The sequence below is a fragment of the Cupressus sempervirens genome, chromosome 5 (assembly GCF_028749045.1).
Source record: "Cupressus sempervirens isolate cs-2001-9-10 chromosome 5, ASM2874904v1, whole genome shotgun sequence".
Taxonomy (NCBI): domain Eukaryota; kingdom Viridiplantae; phylum Streptophyta; class Pinopsida; order Cupressales; family Cupressaceae; genus Cupressus; species Cupressus sempervirens.
The window spans coordinates 293,103,600-293,125,183 of record NC_143122.1 but is presented as its reverse complement, the minus strand read 5'-3'; the positions used below and the strand labels follow the sequence as shown (position 1 = coordinate 293,125,183).

At 35.2% G+C, this 21,584-nt stretch overlaps 1 protein-coding gene across 1 annotated transcript; it reads left to right on the top strand.

Moving 5' to 3' along the window:
- The first annotated feature begins 1,664 nt into the window (after nucleotides 1-1,664).
- LOC149555728 (chloroplast protein FOR GROWTH AND FERTILITY 2-like) lies at nucleotides 1,665-20,456 on the top strand. Its single transcript, XM_089829858.1, has 2 exons — nucleotides 1,665-2,037; nucleotides 19,318-20,456. Exons 1-2 carry the CDS (start codon nucleotides 1,744-1,746, stop codon nucleotides 20,155-20,157), a joined length of 1,134 nt encoding a protein of 377 aa, XP_089685984.1. The 5' UTR covers nucleotides 1,665-1,743; the 3' UTR covers nucleotides 20,158-20,456.
- The last annotated feature ends 1,128 nt before the right edge of the window (nucleotides 20,457-21,584 follow it).

The following is a 21,584-nucleotide window of genomic DNA, read 5'->3' as shown; positions in this document are numbered from 1 at the left end:
AATAGAATTCAACAACTTATTCCAAACTTTAATATCAAAAGAACAATACCAGAGTTTATTGACATGGGCAAGAATATCCTCATTATGAGCAATAACCTTATAAATATTCTTAGCTTTAAGCTTATCTAAAACAATTCCATCTAGCCACTTGCATTTAATGTACCTATAAGAGTCCACATGGCAAAGAGAAGGAATATCCTTAGTAGCTTGAGAAATTAAATTATAAGTTTTCTTCAAAGACTGTGGTAAATTAAATTTAATCTTGAGATCCTCCCAAGGGATAAGAAAATCATGTTCAAAGATATCAACAAATTGAGTAATACCAGCTTTAGCCCAGGACTTGGCAAAACACCCTTGGTAGAGGGTTAGGGGTTTGTTATTCAGGCTTAGATTCCACCAAATGGATCTCTCTCCATGGAGGTAACTATCATTATAAAAATCCTTATTGGTGATAAATTTCCGAACATGCTCCTAAGCTCGCTAGATGGATCTAAAAATAGGCGACCCTTGGATCACAACCAGGAACTTACCAACAATAAGGTCACATATAAAGGGAGATTTTTTCCAAGATCTAGCCTGCTTGGGAAAACCTCTCTCAATATTGTGTCTAACAAGAACTTTCCATGGACTATCACCCTCCATAGATTGAAAAGTCCATTTGGCGGAAAGAGCTATACCTTGTAGCTTGAGATCTTTTAACCCCAGCCCTCCCAGGGACTTATCAGTATGGCATCGATCCCATTTAATAGCATGATATTTTCTTTTGATTTAATTATCTAATAATTATTTGTATGAGCTATATTATAATTTCTTATTAAAAATAAAGTAATTCTTTAATTAGTTAGTTAGTTGACTTAGACACCAGTTTGCTCCTCATTGCTCTAGGGTTTGACTTTGAGGTCCCAAATCAACCTTGACTTATAGGTAATTTGGTTATTTTTCAATAGTAAAAATAAGTCTCTTTCTTATCTATCTACTCACTCATTATGTGTCCATAAATCTAAAAAGTAACAACAAACCATTTATTTTTGTTATCTTTTGAAAGCTTATGTATCATTTATATAATTTATCACATTACGATTGAAAAATAGACTAGCTATGTAAATAATTTTAAAATTAATTAATCCTATTTTTTCACATAAAATACTTTATATGTACATATAGTAATTTAGATAAATATTAAACATGATTAATTCAATATATATTTTTCATACTAATTTAATTAATTAAATACATCCATATTTTTTAATAAATTTTAATCTATAATAAATTATAAAATTACAAATGTTTTTTTTAAAAATCATATTAATATATAAATATTTAATAAATAATATATTTTGATATAATATGAATCTATTGTCCACCTAATAAAAGATGGAAATTTATGATCACTGAAAATAATACGCTTTTCAAGTATTACACATGTATTCTCAATTGTTGAAACTCATTAAATTTATACCATATTAAACTCTTCTATAATTTCCCAAAAAATAATATATTAATTATTAGTTTTAGTTTCAAAATCATTTAATTATAAAATTTCAGCTTCTAATAACTAATTAGTATTACATTCCGTCTCTAGATAATTAAGGAAGTAACATGGGATAAACTAAGCAGAAGGAAACGAAGAATTTAAGGGGAAGCGGGTGTTGGGCATCTGGGTTAGAGTTTTCCTTGGGTTTGTTTTAGAGTCATCTGGGGTTTTTGCAAGTCTTCCTCAACAGAGGAAGAAATTGAAGATTCATGGAAAAGATTCTTCACCATTCTTCTTGTTTTTCTGTCACTCGATTAAAAGTAGCTCCACTCAACTACAATCACCAGTATCGTTCTGTGTATACAAGGCCTTCTACTGTTTCTTTTGTTGCTCCGCTTAGTTTGAAGAAGCCTCTGCCCTTGGCACTTTCTTGTTTCAATGGCCATTCCCAACGCCAGCACAAAAATTTATTTCCAGTATGCGCTTTCAAAGGTCCACCAAATCATACCAAAGAAACCTCGACAGCGCAAGATGACTACACACCTGCAATCTTGAAAAAAATGGTACGTAATAGTTATTATCATTCTCTTTCTTGTGTTACTTTCAATTTCATGAAGTGTGGATTAAAGGATACGTTGTAATAACTTTTGATGCAAACTAAAATGAACTAAGCGGCGCTTTGTCTGACAATAACACAGGTGATAAAATAGTAAACCAAAAAGGTCCGGTCCAGGGATGTATCGGCTCCATATCTTGTGTTGGAAGATATATTTTTATTATTATTTCAGAGTAAAAGTTTGATGGGTATTTCGCTAAGTTTACCTCAACCCCAACCCCAACGCCAACCCCAATCCCAGACCTCAGCTCTATCTTGTCTCATCCCTTTTAGATATTAACGATGAACAATGGAACCCTGTTGGGCTTTCTCATTATGTGAACGAGCTTTGTAATATTGGTTTTCCATCTTCTGCATCCTGACTGTGAAGTTAACGACATTCAGGTTAAAGTATGCATAGACCTTAACATAAATTCTATAAATGAGCATTCTGAAATTGATATTCCATCCCCTGGATTCCAACTCCATGTCTCTTGATAACTTTGAAGTTATTTGACATTCAGGTCAAAGTATGTAGAGACCTTTACTTAGATTCTAATTATGAGCATTATGAATTCGGTATTTCATTACCTGCATTCCAACTCTATGTCTCTTGATGACTTCGAAGTTATTGACATTCAGATCAAAGTATGCAGTGTCCGAACAATAATGTTGGCATAAAAAAGTTTGTTAAGGAAAAGTTTCAAAGGGCCATGTGGAATAATAACATTGGCAGAAAAAAGCTTATTACATTAAGGAATTCAACCCAACAGGGGATCACAGTGAGAAAGCATACCTTGGGACTGCTATTAAAAGTATGGCAAGGTTGTTATTGGCTCAGTTGAGGACTGGATCTCATCACCTCAGATGTGAGACGGGCAGATGGAAGAGGCCCAAGGAGGTTTGGGAGGAGAGGAGATGCATATTTTGTAGGATGGAAATTATTGAAACAAAATGGCATTTTCTTTCCGAGTGCACAGCTTACGATAACATCCGAACTCACTATGATTTCATGCAAAAGGTGGTCAACAGGCATAGTTTGTTTGAGGTTGACAGGATCAAGCAAACGGTGGATTTCTTGATTAAGATCCATATTAAAAGATTGGAAATGGAAAGAAATATGGAGTTTGTTTAGCACGTTCTGCTGGTCCCATAGACTGCTGTGGTCTCATGAACATCATTGAAATCACATTCATTCATTCATTCAGTAGCCTTAAAATAGATTCTCTGAACAAGAATTCTGAAATTGATATTCCATCCCTTGCATCCCAACTTCATGTCTCTTGATGGGTATGATGTCAATTACACTTTAGTCATACTATGCGGAAGCCTTAAAAGTAGATTCCAGTGTCATGCCTTTGGAAGCCATAACAGTGGTCTCCCTTTTAAGAATTCTTCAAAGAGGCCACTGAAGAATTATGGGCAATTTACTAATTTTTTCCATTTGGGGTCTGGTGCAGTGATTTTTTTTCTTGGTTTCAGTATGACTGTATTGTATATAGAAAAATATAAATACAGGATGGAAAACTCATTAAATACTTGATGGAACTATATGACAGAGATAAAGACAATTGATAATTCAATGTTATGGTACACATGCCAAATCATTACAAAATAGTGGTAAATACAATTAACAATCTACGTCTTGCTGTCCATTTCAAGCAACTGAGTCATCTTTTCTATTTGAAGCAACTGAATCATCTTTTGGTTCAACATCATTTGAACCACAATGCCACTTCTATTAGTAATATCATGTTTGGAGTATTCTAGTCATCTAAGGTGTCTCTGACAATTTCTAAAATAAATGCATCCAAGTTGGCACACTGAGAGTTTATACCCCAATTTTATGATGCCCTTTGCTTGTAGTCAACTTTTCTTGTGTGATTGGAGTTGTAAGTTAAGGAAAATAACCCAAATGGAACGAACTTTTTGTGAAGTGCTTACGGAGCAACACTATTTAAATTTAATCTCATTTCTGACTTGTTACTAGCTTCAGCAAATCATTTCATTCTATCTTTGTGATGCTTGCCCTTGATTTATCTGGTATAAGATTTTTAAATTTTTTCATTCATCTATAACATGGCAATTAGGTTTGACAATTCTTTAGCAGATGACATGGTTCTAGACTTATTAAGGTTGTAAAAGTTGTGGCCTTAGTGTGGGTAATTACTGTATGCTTCATGCTATTGTCACGAAAAATATTCAAGCTGATTCCTCTAAAGTTGACTTACTTCTGTGTCAAAATTTGGAGACAATTTCAAGAAATAGTTACCTTTGATAATTTGTGAATTCAACCACGTTTAGTGTCTTAATATATCCTTATGAGTACATTAGCTTGACTACTTTTTATAAATGTTTAATACATATTCAATGATCCCAGCTTAAGCTGCACTGATGTCTTCAATTTCCTTTTTGAATGAGCTTAATTAGGGGGACACTATGTTCTACCTCACATTAGCATGTAAGTGCTACTTTTGTGGCCTTGAACGCTCTTTAGAAACTTGCAGGCTCGTCTTTTTCATTGGAGATGATGTAGTATGAGCTATATTCAGAACATTGGAGACTTGTGGGTGTCGTCTTGTTCATTTGAGAATATGTTTGATCCATCATCACATTCTTTGAGGCTGTTGCAGACATTAGATTCCAGCAAGACACTGTGGAGTGCTGTCTCTAAGTTAGAAACGGTAGTCCATTTGTGTTCTTTATGGCAATCCTTCCTTGTTAGGGTCCTTTGTATGAAGCCTGGTTTTATTGTCCCCACGAGATACCAATCTACATGGTGGTAAGATTCTCCTTGTTGGATACCATAATTTATAATTTCAAGGACCTGTAAAAATCCTTTGAATGCTGTTGCAAAAGTACTTTTAAAAGCACGCTTTTTGTGATTAGAACAAATGGGAATTGCTGTTGTATGGCTTTATCTTTCCAAATTTGTTTTCAAATTGAATTTATAGCTTTGGCACAAGAAATTTTAAATACTGCAAAAGTCCTTTGACTGCTGTTGCAAGAGGGTTTTTGAAAGCATGTTTTTTGTGATTAGAACAAATGACCCCAAATTTGTTTTTGAATTGAATTTCTAGCTTCAGCACAAGACAACACGGCCCCCATTGAAAGTTGAAAGAATCTGTGAATCCCCAAGTACTTAATATTTCAGGTATAATTGAGTTTTCCTTGCATTTTGAAGTTAACAAACTCTTGAAATGTGTTGGAAGTCTAAAAAAACATATAGATCAACTAAGTCTTTGTTGATTAGCATCTTTTTGACGTTCTCTTGAATCATATGTTACAAACGTAAATGGCAGAATACTTTACTTATTAATCAGAGATCAAATGATCTATATATTCAAAGAGGAGAGTCAAATAGAATAGAAACATTCTATTCTAGACTACACTTAAATATTAAAAACATTTTAATATTTACACAAATACAATAAGATACAATAAGATACAATAGTGAGCATTAAAAAGAAACATAAATATTATTCTAATACCCCCCCTTAATGCTCAACCTATTTACTACACCAATAGATCCCCTAAATTTAACAAACTTGTTAGGACCAAGGGGTTTTCTGAAAATATCTGCTGGTTGCTCTGAGGTAGGGACATAGAGTAATTGAATAGATCCATCTTCTACTAACTGTCAGATGTAATGGCAGTGAAACTCTATGTGCTTGGTTCGTTTGTGAAACACTAGGTTCTTAGCAAGTCTGAGTACTCCCTGATTGTCTGAAAACAAAGAAGTCCGACCTGCTTGAGGAATATGCATATCTACAAGCATCTGACGAAGCCAAATTGCTTCACAAGCTGCCTTGACAGCTCCTCTATATTCTACTTCTGTAGAGGAGAGTGCCCGTGCCTATTGCTTCTTACTGGTCTAGGTAACTGCTGCAGATCCGATACTGAACACATAGCTAGAAGTAGATTTCCTGTCATCAATTGAGCTGGCCCAATTGGAATTGGTGAATCCACTGAGCTGAGGAGTAGCACTCCTTGTGTAAAGAAGACCATAATCTAAAGTACCATGTACATAGCGCAGTACACATTTCGTTGTAATCCAATGATCAGTCTTGGGGTTCATCATGAACCGTGAGATGTAGCTAATTGCAAAACTGAGATCAGGTCTAATCATAGGAAGGTAGATGAGACTACCTACTAGTTGCCTGAAGAGTGTGTCATCCATAGGAGGAGAATCAGATTGAGCAAACAATTTCAGACCAGTCTCCATAGGAGTGGAGGCAGGTGTGCAATCCTGCATTCAAACCCTGTTAAGCAAATTTCTGGCATACTTGGACTTAGACCAAAAAAAAAACTTTTGTCAGTCTGCCAAACCTCAATACCTAAACAATAATGAAGCAATCCGAGATCTGTCATATCAAAAGTTCTGCACAAATCCTGTTTGATTTCTGAAATCAAATGTTCTGAACTCTCAGTAATGATCAAATCATCCACATAAACAACAAGGAAAATAATATCATTACCAGAGTGTTTAATATACAGATTACTGTCTGACGGGCTATGCTGAAATCCCTGAGCAACCAAGTACTGATCAATCTTTATGTACCAAGCCCGAGGGGCCTGTTTAAGACCATAGAGGGCCTTCTGGAGTCTACATGCTTTTGGTTCTAAACTGGCAACCTTGAAACCTGGGGGTTGCGTCATGTAGACTTCTTCCTGTAATTCACCATTGAGGAAAGCACTCTTCACATCCATCTGATGAACTTTCCAACCATATTGAGCTGCAATGGCAAGAAGAAGGCGAATAGTACTCATCTTGGCTATCAAGGCAAAGGTCTCCTCATAGTCAATGCCTTCGCGTTGGGTGAATCCTTGAGCAACAAGTCTGGCTTTGTATTTGTCCAAGGTACCATCTGTATGGTACTTGACCTTATAGACCCATTTACAGCTAATGAGTTTCTTCCCAGGAGGGAGATCTGAAAGAACCCAGGTGTGGTTCTTTTGAAGACTTTGAAGCTCAACATCCATGGCCTGTTCCCATTCTGGAATTCCTTTGGCCTTTGAATATGTCTAGGGCTCAAGGATACTGTGGATGTTGGCCATAAGAGCAACATTAACTGTGTTGTGTTGAATGCTCTTATTTCTAGCGGTTCTACCCTCAATAACTGTGGATGTTGGCCATAAGAGCAACATTAACTGTGTTGTGTTGAATGCTCTTATTTCTGGCGGTTCTACCCTCAATAAGTTCATCAGGATGAAGATCACTAATCGTTTGAGCCCCACCATTTTGGCTGAAGAGTAGAGGAGCCAATATCAAATGCTTTCAGAATAGCTGGAGTAGGAGCAGGAGCAATATTATCTGGAGGTGGCCGAGGTGGTGTATCAATAGCATCAGATGACTAATATAAAATAGAAGGACCCAAGTCAAAGATTGCTGAAGACTGAATCTCGGAATTCGGCAGAGAGGCAGAGAGCTGAAATGGTCAGAGTTCCTCATCACAAACAACATCACGACTGAAGATTAAACGATCAATGTTTACATCAATCAGTCTGTAGGCCTTATGTGTGTGACTATATCCTGTAAGCATGAGTTTCTGGCTTTTGGAATCCAACTTAGTGCGTTTGGCATTAGGAATCCATACATATGCTAGAGAGCCAAAAAATTTCAAATGGTTGATCCTAGGTTTGCGACCAGACCAGGTTTCCTCAGGAGTCTTATGTTTAACTGCAAGGGTGGGTGACCGGTTAAGAAGGTAGACAACTGTGGATATTGCTTCTGCCCAATATATTCTGGGAACATTTCTATATTTTAGCATAGCCCTAGCCATTTTTGTGATGGTACTGTTTCGACGCTCTACAACACCGTTTTGTTGAGGGGTGTGAGGTGTGGTGAACTGACGTCTAATGCTATGAGTAGTACAAAAGGCAGAGAAAGCAGAAGAATAGACCCCGCCGGCCCCCCCCCCCATTATTGGTCCTAAGAGTATGGATGGGGGAACCGGACCCTTTTTCTACTAGGGCTTTAAATTGCTGAAATATAGGGAAAGCATCTGATTTTTGCTTAAGAAAATATACCCACATTTTGCGATTGAAATCATCCACAAAGAGTAAGAAGTACCTGTTCCTAGTAACAGAGGGAGTATTCATAGGACCACATACATCAGCGTGGACCAGTTCGAGTACTGTTGATGCTTGCCATGATTCAGCTTTCTTAAATGGTGTCCTATGTTGCTTCCTTGCTTGGCAAGCTCCGCAAACGCGATGGTTTTGGGTCTGGATATCAGGTAGGCCATGGACTAAATCATCCCGAGCAAGTTGTGCTAGATATTGAATGTTCAGGTGACCGTATTGCTGATGCCAGAGGTTGCTGAGAGCGGATGATTTGGTGATGAAGGCACGCTCAAAGGGAATCGTTTGATTCTACAAGCCTATAAATACCATGATCCTGAAGATCGATAGCAAGTGTAGTGTGAGAAGCACGATCAATAATCGAACACTTATTTCCACTAAAAACAACATCCAACTGAGGGGAGTGCTTCATAATCTGACTAACAGACAAAAGATTATGTTTCATGCCAGGAACATAACATACATTGAGGAACATGAGTCTTCTTCCTCCGGACTGAATCTGAACATGGCCCTTGTTGACAATATTGTATGCCTTGCCGCCTCCAAAGATTACTGAGTCAGAATAGGGAGTGAATTCAACAAACCAATCACGCCTGTGAGTGAAATGTTGGGAGGCACTGGAATCTATGTACCAGGCAGAAGATTTTACATGATCTGCAGGTATGCTAGCCATAAAGGCATGGTAGATAGATACTTTTTGCTCTGAGTTTTGGGCAGCATTGGCTTGCTTTTTAATTGAGTTTGACTTTTGATGCTACTGATATAGATGCTCATAATATGTGAATATCTCAAATGGCACAAACTTCGAGGTGAGAAAATGAAAGACCCGAAAAAATCGGAGTACCCAGAAGAGAGCTCGAAAAACCCATAAATAATATGCTGTCGGAATCTGGATCCGTTGGCTCAAGAATTGAGGCACCCAAAAAAATCTGATGACAACCCATTTGAGATCTCGAAAAACCCACCAAAAATCTATAATTAGAAAGAATTTTCGAGCCCAAAAATTAGAGTTTCGAAAAAAAGGCCCTGGCTGAAAAAAGCTTTAAAAAACTCAGATTTCTTGATAATAATGGCGGATTTGTTAAACAAAACGTTGTTGGCTTCCACCAATGAAGTCATTTTTGGATTTTGAAGTAAAAAACAACATTGATTGTGCAAGAAAGACACACCATAAACGGCACTCAGAAAAGACTATGCCCAGATTTTCAAAAAAATTCAAAAGAAAACAAACCCAAAGAATTTCGAAAAATTCAGTCACGAAATTATAAGGGTTTTTGAAAAATTCCTTATAATGGCTTCGAATGACAACAAAATTGTGAGGTGCAGACGATTTTCTAGTAATGAGCTAGAAAAAAACTGTCACGAGTTTTCAATCGAGAGGTAGGAAAAAAGTCATGGTTTTGCAAGAGATCTTCAGCAAACCTTCAGACAAAACTCTTGTTCGAAAATCAGAGGATTTTGATATGATGAAGCAAGGATCACAGAAAAATAATTTCGAAAATGGGTTTGATAATCTGGAAGAAGAAATTATGATTTTCAAAAAAATTTAAGAAATAGGCTCTGATACCATGTTACAAACGTAAATGGCAGAATACTTTACTGATTAGTCAGAGATCAAATGATCTATATATACAAAAGAGGAGAGTCGAATAGAATAGAAACATTCTATTCTAGACCACACCTAAATATTAGAAACATTCTAATATTTACAGAGATACAATAAGATACAATAGTGAGCATTAAAAAGAAACATAAGTATTATTCTAATATCATAAGTCCTCTGAAATTCCTAGTTTTCCAAAGTTTGAGAGAAACCACACTTTAATGCTAACATTCTGCCTTTTTTCATGTCAGCTTGAACACTATATCCTTCCATTCCTTCCACAAGACTTCGATATATGATGTTGGAGATAGGAGGCTCATCTCTTTGCTATCTTGTTGATTTGAAATTTCCAGATCTATATGGAGTTGATATTTCAGACTTAGAGGCCTATAACATCTACTACATTACTCCAATGTCACTTTTCTTGCTTTTGCACTTGTGCTTTTATAATTTGCAAGTCTTCCCTCAAGCCTTCATGAATACATATAGTTCAACAACTCAATTCTCAGGTCACAGGTGTTCCCAAAAAAGTCCATGTTTAAAATTTCATTTATCTGAGACCCCATCTGTCTTTACATGTATGGGCTTGTTGCTAGCTTATGCTAGCAATTAAGCTTAGATCCTTGTTTTAATTCCTTACTTTCTTGCTTGCCCTGTGCATGTAGGATAATATTTGTCGTAAAGTATTATCAAATCCTTCCTAATGAAGCTTAACCCTACAGTTGCATCTTTAGATTGAATTAGTATTTCTAATACTCTCTTGCGCATCTGGCTCCTTTAGTCTATTGTCGTACCTTTCAGAGGCTTTTCTGACTGTACATAGGCAATCTGTGTTATTTAAATTTTTTTGTCAGTGTTAGCCTGTTAGAAGATGTAATGTGTTTGAAATTTTAATATCCTGGAGGGAATTTTTTTAGTTTCATTCAAGTTTTTAGTTTTAATTCCTGTCCAATAATATATACATCGGAAACTATATTTTTTCCAATTGGTATTCAAATAATTAATTGATTTGCACAGTTAAATTCTATCTGAAAGATAGAAATTACATTTTCTGATAAACAGTAAATGTTATAGATTTTAAAATTTTAATAATGTTTACTTAGAAGATGAATCAACTTAGCATCAATGCAATTCTTGTTTGAAATCACTCATGACAAATCAATTCTGTTAATTCCCACTTTGATGGGTTTCATCCTTAGGTTAATTGAACCACAGTTCCATGCTGTAAAGGAGAAATAATCAGATAGTAAAAGACGTATTCTTTGTATGATGGTTTCTTCCCCTTGTTTTGTGTCCCTTATATATCTCTTTCCTTCAATAGTCATGATTCTTCACCCTTCCCTTGACTTTTGATAAATTTAAACTTTAATTTTATTTTCTGTCTTAGATATTTAAAAATTCTTATAATTATTACAATCCCATTTCTAAAAGGGGACATCACAGAAGAATAACCAGGCTGTTCCCCAGTTCAGTGCTAATTTCTGATTACTCAGTTTACCTTTTCACCATAACAGACCACCTTATTTCTTAGATGTGATTTATTTCCTACCACATCATTTCCACTCTTGGGCCTTGGACAAACGCATTATTTGCATATCCCTTTGTTAAGTATATTTAACCAAGATAACCTACAGGTCTGAAAGTACAGACCGTACTACCTCTTCTTATCCTAATATATCATTAGGCTGGCATTAGATTATATATATTTTCCTAAGGAGCCGGCAACTTCTCAAGAAGTAATCTTATAACCCATAACTAAGCTAACACATTGTTAGTTAGATGTTATTGTGTTTATCTTCCGAGATCGCCAACTTAAAGGAAAATTAGTTAATGCTAGTTTAGGAAGGGATATGTCCCATTGAGGGACATAACCTTTAGTAAGGATATATAGGGAGGTTATCGGTGCAGTTAGAGGACACACAGTAACAATTAAGTCTGCTCTTCTGAGCATCAATATCCTGCAATTAATATCAGAGATACTCTCATTCAATCAAAGGTTGATTATTCCTTGTTGTATTAGCATTAGAGAAGTTCAGTGTTCTTCACATATTACACAATTAAGGCTATTTCCTCAAGCAATATCATCATTCTGATCTATTGCAGAAATATATAATTTCAGATTAGAAATATAGGTGTCAACTTCTTCAATATTCAGAATATTAGAAGACCATTCTCAGCTATCAAGGACTGAAGTAAAAGTCTGATTCAAAGAATACAGAATTTGCAGAATATTTACATGGTATCAGAGCTCTGGTAGTTGAACCTAGGCTCCACAAAATTCAGTTATTAGACTTCATATATATATCTAGCAAACTATCTTCTATTTTCAATGGCATACACAATCATACCCGAGGACAAGTAAGATGGGAAATAACACTTTGAAGCCTAGAAGTTCAGAATCATGATGATTCTTGAAGAGAATGATGTAAAACAATTTGTTGATGGAGCATCCAAACAACCTTCAGTTGAACCTCACAAATCTATCCGAAGCAGAGGAAATAGAAAAACCATTCAAATCATTTTAGATGGAGTAAAAAGTGATATCGTACCTATGCTTACAAAACATCAAACTGTCTTTGAAATGATGAATGCATTATGAAATGCATATAAATAAACAATGCAACTAGGGTTCTTGCACTGAAAAGGCAACTGAATCACATTCAGATAAAGAAAGGAGAATCGATAAATTCTTACTTCCTAAGAGTTGGCAGCATTAGAGATGAACTATCAAGTATAGGAACCATTATTAGTAACACAGAATTAACACTAATGGCTATAGATGGATTGCTAGAGATAATCTTCCAAACTTTAACAAACTTAAGAACGATTGCCTTCAAGAGGAATCCAAAAAACTAAAGAAAGGAGGGAAACCAAAAACAGAAGATGAAGAACTACATGTTCTTAATACAAACTCCTATAAGGGCAAGAAGATGCATTTCAAGAAGAAAAAGGGAAATCAAAAGAATGGAAAACACAAGAAAGATCTATCTAAAATAAAATGTTTCAAACGTGAAAAATTTGGACACTAAAGATCTAATTGTCTTGAAAATTCCAAACAACAAGCAAACTGTACAAATGTTATTAGGGAAGAAGATACTTATGATCCTGAGAACTGTGTTTTGTATTCCTCACTATCAAATGAAATTTCAAATAAAGCATGGTTAATTGATAGTGGGTCTTCTAGACATATAACAGGATACAAAGAAACACTAGACTCTTTATTAGAGAAGGTTAACGGTGAATTTACGTTGGTGATAATTCAACACTCCGTTGAAGGAATTGGAAATTGTACTTTGAAACTAAAATCAGGAAATACTCTTCTTCTTAAAGGTGTACTCTATGTACCAGGAATTAAAAGAAATCTAATATCAATTACAACACTTGAAGATGATGGGCATAATGTTGCATTCGTGGATGGCAAAGTCTTAACTTGGGCAAAGAACTCCTCCATCAAGAAAGCAAAATTAATTGGTTAGAGAAAAGGATATTAGCATGAATTGAATGCAAAATCTAGTCGATCTATTCAAGCCTTAATTCATGAAGCTGCAGATATAAATGAAATATGGCACAGAAGATTAGGGCATCTAAATTTCAAAACTTTATCAACTATGAGAAGATGGTTATTGGATTACCTAAACTAAATAAAGACCACCCAAGTATTTGTAAGGGGTGTGCTCTGGGTAAGAACACCAGAAGTCTTTTTCATGATAGTACTAGAAAAACAAATAATGTACTAGAATTAATTCATTCAGATTTATGTGGACCTATGTTTGTTCCTTCTCTTGGAAGATTTTGGTATTATATCCTGTTCATAGATGACTTCTCTAGGAAAACATGGATTTACTTTTTAAAATGCAAAGAATCAGAAGAAATCCTACAGAGATTTAAGGAATTCAAAACATTAACTAAAAATTTTTCAGGGCATAAAATTAAAACCCTTAGAACTGATAATGGAGGAGAATATACCTCATACTTGTTTAAAAGGTTTTGTAAAGAATTAGAGATTAAGAGGGAGTACACCGTTCCTTATAATCCAAAACAAAATGGGGTAGCAGAAACAAAGAATAGGACAAATATAGAAGCTGCTAGAGCTATGATTTTTGATCAAAATCTAGAAAATTATCTTTGGGCAGAAGCCTCTTGTATTGCTGTATATACCCAAAATAGAAGCCCTCACTCCTTTCTTAAAGATAAAACTCCTAAAGAAGTATTTATTAAAGTAAAACTCAATATAAGTCATCTTAGAATTTTTGGGTGTCTTGTATATATCCATATTCCAAAAGAAAAGAGAACCAAGTTAGAACTCTTTGGGAGGAAAGGTATTTTTGTAGGGTATAGTGAAACATCTAAGACAGAGAATTTTCATACTTGGACAGAAAAGTATTGAACTTAGTAAGGATGTAATCTTTGAAGAAGATCTTGCATTCAAAAGAGACATAAGTTCTGATGAACCTTCTCTTTTATCTAGTTCTGAAAGAAATAGTGAATCTGGGTCCCAGAGGGAGAACTTAGAAGAAAGTGAAGATGAAATTCAAAATATGAACCTTGGAGAAAATTCAAAGAAAAGACCACTTTGGGCTATTAAAACAATTGAAGCAGCTCAAGACTTTTCCGCACCTTCTAGAACAGTCAGAGAAAGCAAAAAACTTAAAAGATTCTCTAGTTATACATCAAACATGAGTGATTTATCCAAAACAGAATCAACCAATCCTTCTGATGCTATTAAACATATAGCTTGGAAAGAAACTATGAGAGAAGAATACCAATCTATTATGAAAAATGATGTTTGGGAAATTGTTCCAAGAACATACAGCTTGGAAAGAACCTATGATAGAAGAATACCAATCTATTATGAAAAATGATGTTTGGGAAATTGTTCCAAGACCTAAAAGAAAATTTGTATTTTCTTCCTAGTGGGTATTTAAAATAAAGCATGCTGTTGACAGTAGTATTGAGAAGTATAAAGCTAGATTTGTAGCTAGAGGATTTTCTTAGAAAGAAGGGATTGATTATGAAGAAACCTTTGCTCCTAGATATACCTCCGTAAGAGCAATCTTAGCAATTGCCGCATCAAAGGGATGGAAGGTACATCAGATGGATGTAAAAACAACATTCTTAAATGGAAAGATTTCAGAAGAAGCATAGCTGGAGCAACCTGAAGGATTTAAAACTCATGATCCTAACGCTTTTGTTTGCAAGCCCAAGAAAGCTCTTTATGGGCTTAAACAGGCTCCTAGGGCTTGGTGTGAAAGAATTGATAAGTATCTCACTAGTGTAGGATTCTCCAAGAATGAAGTCGATCCCAATTTATATTATAAAAGAGATAAAAATGATATGGTAATTTTGATACTGTATGTTGATGATTTACTAATAACAGGTGATGATCATCTCATAGATCAGTGCAGGAAAGATCTAACTGGAGAATTTGAGATGAAAGATTTGGGACTCCTTCATTACTTCCTAGGATTGGAAGTATGGCAGAATTCTGACAGTATCATACTTAATCAAGGAAAGTATACATCAGACATTTTGAAGAGATTTGGAATGTGGAATTGCAAACCTATGTCTTCTCCAGTGGAGACTAATCTACATAAACTCAAGGAAGCAACAACGGAATCACCTTCCATAGATTCTGCTCTCTATAGACAGATGATTGGGTCCTTTCTGTACTTAATAAATATAAGACCAGATATTTGCTATGCAGTTAATGCCTTTAGTCAGTTTATGTGTGAACCAAAGGAAATTCGCCTAGTTGCGATTAAACATGTTATGAGATACTTACAAGGCACTCTTAATTTTGGACTCAAATACGAGAAAGTTGCCTTAGACTTGCATGTATTCATTGATTCAGATTGGGGTAGAAGTGTTAAAGATAGGAAAAGTACTTCAAGATGCTGTTTCGATTTAGGATCAGCAATAATATCTTGGATATGCAGAAAACAGTCTTCAATAGCTCAGAGCTCCACAAAAGCCGAATACATTGTAGCAGCAATGGCCTCTCGAGAAGCAGTCTGGCTAAGAAAGTTACTTGTGAGATTATTTGGGCAAGCCATGATTCCTACGATTATTCATTGTGATAATCAGAGTTCCATCAAGCTTTCAGTGAATCTAGTTTTTCATGACAGATCCAAACATATTGAAATTCCTTACCATTATGTAAGAGATATGGTAGACAGGAATTCTGTAAAATTGGAATACATTTGCATTGCAGATCAAACAATAGACACACTCACCAAACCTCTATCTAGAGTGAAGATGGAACACTTCAGGAGGAGACTTGGTATGGTTGAGTTGTAATCCATATGTACTCTTTTAATTATTAATAAAATATTTTTATTTTGTCAATCTATTGATTGTTACGGGCTCCACCATTTGCATTCATTATTTAAGAGGTGATGATCTCCAAGATAATGAACAATTATATAAAAGGCATTATGATAGATGATGATCTTTTAGATAATGTGCTAAATAGTAGAGTTCTACTATAAGATCTAATTGGGTTTTAGATCATATTGTGATATGGACATTGCTATGTCTACGAGTCACAATTTGGATAAAGGAAGAATTTTAGTATTCTCCAGAGTTCTCCTGTATTCTAGTAGATCTCAAACTCAGGATCTTGTTGTGATATAGAAATACCAGTTTCTATGAATCACAACTTAGATAAATGAAGAGATTAAATTACTCTTTAGATTTATCCTAGTGATTTGTCATATCACAGGTTTAGTAATATGACTTTGTATCATGTGTTCTATGATACCACATACTAGGAAGAGTCAGACAGATATAGAGTATTAATTCCTGCTTATTCATTTGTATTGGTGTTGCTAGATATAATATCTCTCTGTAGGATTATCAGGTTAAGAGGGAGTGTTAAGTATATTTAACCAAGATAACCTACAGGTCTGAAAGTACAGACCGTACTACCTCTTCTTATCCTAATATATCATTAGGCTGGCATTAGATTATATATATTTTTCTAAGGAGCCAGCGGCTTCTCAAGAAGTAATCTTATAACCCTTAACTAAGCTACCACATTGTTAGTTAGATGTTGTGTTTATCTTCCAAGATCACCGACTTAAAGGAAAATTAGTTAATGCTAGTTTAGGAAGGGATATGTCCCTTTGAGGGACATACCCTTTAGTAAGGATATATAGGGAGGTTATCGGTGCAGTTAGAGTACACACAGTAACAATAAAGTCTGCTCTTCTAAGTATCAATATCCTGCAATTAATATCAGAGATACTCTCATTCAATCAAAGGTTGATTATTCCTTGTTGTATCAGCATTAGAGAAGTTCAGTGTTCTTCACATATTACACAATTAAGGCTATTTCCTTGAGCAATATCATCATACTGATCTATTGCAGAAATATATAATTTTGGATCAGAAATATAGGTGTCAACTTCTTCAATATTCAGAATATTAGAAGACCATTCTCGGCTATCAAGGACTGAAGTAAAAGTCTGATTCAAAGAAAACATAATTTGCAGAATATTTACACCCTTATGGATCCAAAATCTGGTAGCATTTTTAACTAAGTGTTTTTCATTAATTGTTGTGAAAAGACCGGGCTACCTGTAAGGAGGGGAGATGATTATCAACAAATAACTTCTCTGAGGCAGGAAGAAGGTGATGATATGATTGGTTCCTGCCACATTATTGCCACTCTTGGGTCTGGAAAAACACATTGCTCACTGATCTATTATGGATCTCAAAATCTGATAGCTTTTTTAAGTTTTTTCATTTTTCATTGATTGGTGTAAAAAGATACGAGTACTTTTAAGGAGAGGATATGATTATCAGGACATAACTACTCCAAGGAAGGAGAAAAGTCGATTTGGATTTGGATAGTGATGCATGTTTATAGATCAATATTTAGTTTTATTTTTTTATACGTCATACACAAAGAATCAAAATATTTAAATTGAAAATTTTCAGAATTAATTTATATGGAGATAATCACTATGCATAATGTTGTCTGGTATTGTTTGGTATGTTTCCTTGCAATGTGAAGGTTGAGGAAAAAGGCATTACTTCCAATGGACATTTTCGGGAGTTTGTGAAAAGTAGCAAAAAGAACAAAATGAGTAGTTTTGTATACGGAAGAGTGCATTAAAATTGTAAAAATAGTTGAAGCAAACATTAATGATCAATCTTTGTATCTTTTTAACCACCCAAATAGGCTGTTTTTATAGAATCTAGAGAGGTAATGATCAATTTTATATTTTTGACCATCCAAAAAAGTCTGCTTTTTAGAATTGAGAGAGGGGTTGGTTGAAGTACAAATGATCACTATTGGTCAAGCATACACATTTTTTCATTTTATAGGTAGGTATTTTGTACTGATAAGCTGCCTTTGCATGGCTCGTCTCAGATCTGAGAGAGAACGGATGCATTTGGTTAGCTGTATTGCATGCTTGCTGCACATTTATGTGGAAGATGGTGATTCCCCACGTAAAAGATAAGAGTAGTTTGAGCAGTTTTATATAATTTGATTATTATGATTTCCTGAAGATGAACTCCATGAGTTAATGTATGTTGCTTTTTCTGTGCTTTGAAATTGTATATGGGAAAGATGAGGTCAATTGCAGGCAAATAAAAACCCTTTTGCAGGGGTCTTCTTTTGGTCCCTTCTGTTGGTCTCGTGGACATCATTAAAAATCTTTTTTTTTAATTTCATTTCAATGTCCATATATAAGCAAAGTAGGCAGGTAGTACTCAAAAGCAGTGCCACCTTTGAGAGAGAAGCAATCATGTTAGACACGAATTGACAGCTAAATTAGACAGATATGAAACGTGATTCTAGAATCAGCATAAATGCAAGTAGAGTTGCTTCCATTTTCTTCTTTCTAGTTTTGTTAATTACATTTGCTTTCAACTTTCCAATTGGTTAATTAGATGGGCACCACTTATATTTTTTGATACTCATCCCTTTTGTCTTGGCAGTTATTTTATCTTTTGTGGTAGAAAATTTTAAAGCATCAGTGCTATTGTCCTTTCTGAATGTTATGCACACATTATGCTTGCCATGAATTTAAAGGGATCATACAGTAAGTATGAAGATGATTCCTCCAAACCGTCAAGTACATGAAGATTCTTAAATGTTGAGTTAAATGGCAGGGCTAAACTAATGACACTCTTCCTATGTTCATGTTTCCAAAATAATTGAAGTGAAAAGTATTTTGTGCATAAGACAGATTGGATTGAATCATTTTCTTTAGTTGATTCAATTAGTTAAAGGAAAGACTGTATTTTGTGCACAAGACAGATTGGGTTGTATCATTTCCTTTAGATAATTCAATTAGTTAAAGGAAAGATTGGCCCATTGTTATCTATAGTGATGAAGAATACATGTTACTTATTATGATCAGTGGTTCATGGTTATATTTATTCCAAGATAATTAATTATTCTTGAACTAGAATAAAAGAACGTATTGTGGCCAATTCAAACCACATCTTGACTTGCAAGATTAATCACCTTGAATTGCTTTTACCAGATAGATTTCCCAGAAAGCGTTCTTTAGTCAGCAGGAAGACAACTAACATGTTCATTTTCAGGCAACTTCTGCCAGAGCAGTTGGTCTATTATCTATGGTAATTGTGGTCCTTATACATCCTACTCTGGCAGCATTTGCCTTTGCTGGTGCCAACACCGCTGCAAAACCAGGGAACTCTGTGGCTATTGCGGTTGGGGAGAAGGCCTCTGGTACTTTTTTGCTTAATAGCGCTTGGACTGGATTTATTGCAGGATGTCTACACACTTTATCAGGGCCTGATCATCTTGCTGCACTGGCTCCTCTTTCTATTGGCCGAACTAGAGTGGAAAGTGCTGCTGTGGGAGCTCTTTGGGGGTGTGGACATGATGCTGGTCAGGTTATTTTTGGTATTCTGTTTTTGTTGCTAAAAGATAAATTGCACATTGAAGTAATCCGCACATGGGGAACAAGAGTTGTGGGCATGACATTGCTTGTTATTGGTGCAATGGGCATTAAGGAGGTCTCAGAAATACCAACCCCTTGCGTAGCTTTGGATGGGGTTGAATGTGAAGCGAACATTGTGGAATCTTCCCAGAATTTGACAGGTGGTAAAAGGAGGATTGGTTTTGCAACTTTTGCTACAGGAATTGTACATGGACTGCAGCCAGATGCACTGATGATGATATTGCCTGCACTTGCTTTGCCATCTCGTTTAGCTGGAGCTGCTTTTCTTTCTATGTTTTTGTTTGGGACTGTTTTGGCGATGAGTTGTTATACTGTTTTTATTGGGTCTTGTAGTGACGCACTTAAAAATAGAGTTCCAAGGATTACAGAGAAACTTACATGGGTGTCCTCCCTGATAGCAATAGCTCTTGGAATGGCAATTCTTTTCAGCCAATTTTTTGGGTTCAGTCTCTTTTGAATCTAGTAGTTCACCATTAACTAACAGTTTTTTTCAAGGTTTTGTACAGTAGTGCATTCAGGGGTTCCTGATATTTACAGCATCAGTTCAAACTTCACATCAACCCCTCTGATTGGAGATCAAATCTGTCTGTAGACATGTTTCTGATCAAGGGGGGCATTGACTAGATGATTGTTTTCTTGGAGGATGTATGAAAGTCATGAATCGGTTTTGTTATAGAATAAACATTTGTCAACATATGTAGAAGAAGGGGCCAACAATTATGTCTATCTTAAAGTAGAATAATATTTACTGCATAATTTCATCTTTTGCACTATTCAGAACAGATCTGTCTGTATTCGTCTGCTTAGTTCTACCGTTTCTTGGAGGATGTATGAAAGTCATCAATCAGTTTTGTCGTAGAATAAACATTTGTCAACATATGTAGAAGAAGGGGCCAACAATTATGTCTATCTCGAAGTAGAATAATATTTACTGCATAATTTTATGTTTTGCAGATCTGTCCGTATTTTTCTGCTTAGTTCTACCGTGAACAGAATGTTTGGAAAGTTCAGCAACTGTGTAGTTAAGAGATGAAACTAGCAAATCAATACCTTAAATTCATCTCCAAAGTGCGCATTAAGCAATTGCGAAGATATTCTTGGCTGTTCTATCAAATGTTCTTTGGACAAAGAGTTATCTTTAGTATGCATTTGACAACTGGATGATCTAGATGGTGATTAATAATCTAATATTTTTTTGTGATGCATTAGATCTTTGTATAATTGTAAGGGTGTTACATTCTTTAGGGTTCAGTTCTCTACCTATTTATTAGAGGATTGAACAGAAAATTAGAGTGGCTTGTGCCTGATTTATGCAAGTTTGTTTGAATCCCATATTGAAGGCCTGAAGATATTGTTATTGCAATTGTTTGGATGCCAGATCCTGGAGCGGTGGTTAGAAGGAAAATAACTAAAATTGCTCCAGGCTACAGCAAATCATTTCATGCTAACTTATTCATGCTTGCCCTTTATTTTTCTGATATAATTGATCTATAGCATGGCAATTAGGCTTCACAATTCTTTAGTGGATACATGCTACTACGCTTAAAAGTTTGTAGAACCTGTGGACTTAGTGTGGGGGCATTCTATACACTTAGTATATGCTATGCTTCATGCTGTTGTCACGAAATAACTCAAGCCGCATCTTATGATGTTGACTTATTTCTGTGTCAATAGTTGGAGACATTTCAAGAAATAGTTGCTTGAATAACTCGTTGAATTAAATGTGTTATGTCTTAACATGTATCAGTAGAACTATTCTTCAAATTATAAGGGGAAATTTCAAGAAATAGTTGCTTAAATAATTTGTTGAATTAAATATGTTGTATCTTAATATGCCCTCTTCAGTAAAACCATATTTCAAATTATAAGGGAAGTTTCTTAAGA

Excerpts from the sequence above, each read along its gene's own strand:
- LOC149555728 (XM_089829858.1), top strand. The coding sequence starts at position 1,744 with ATGGAAAAGATTCTTCACCATTCTTCTTGTTTTTCTGTCACTCGATTA. Across the intron at positions 2,038-19,317 it reads CTGCAATCTTGAAAAAAATG|GCAACTTCTGCCAGAGCAGT; the intron begins GTACGTAATAGT and ends GTTCATTTTCAG.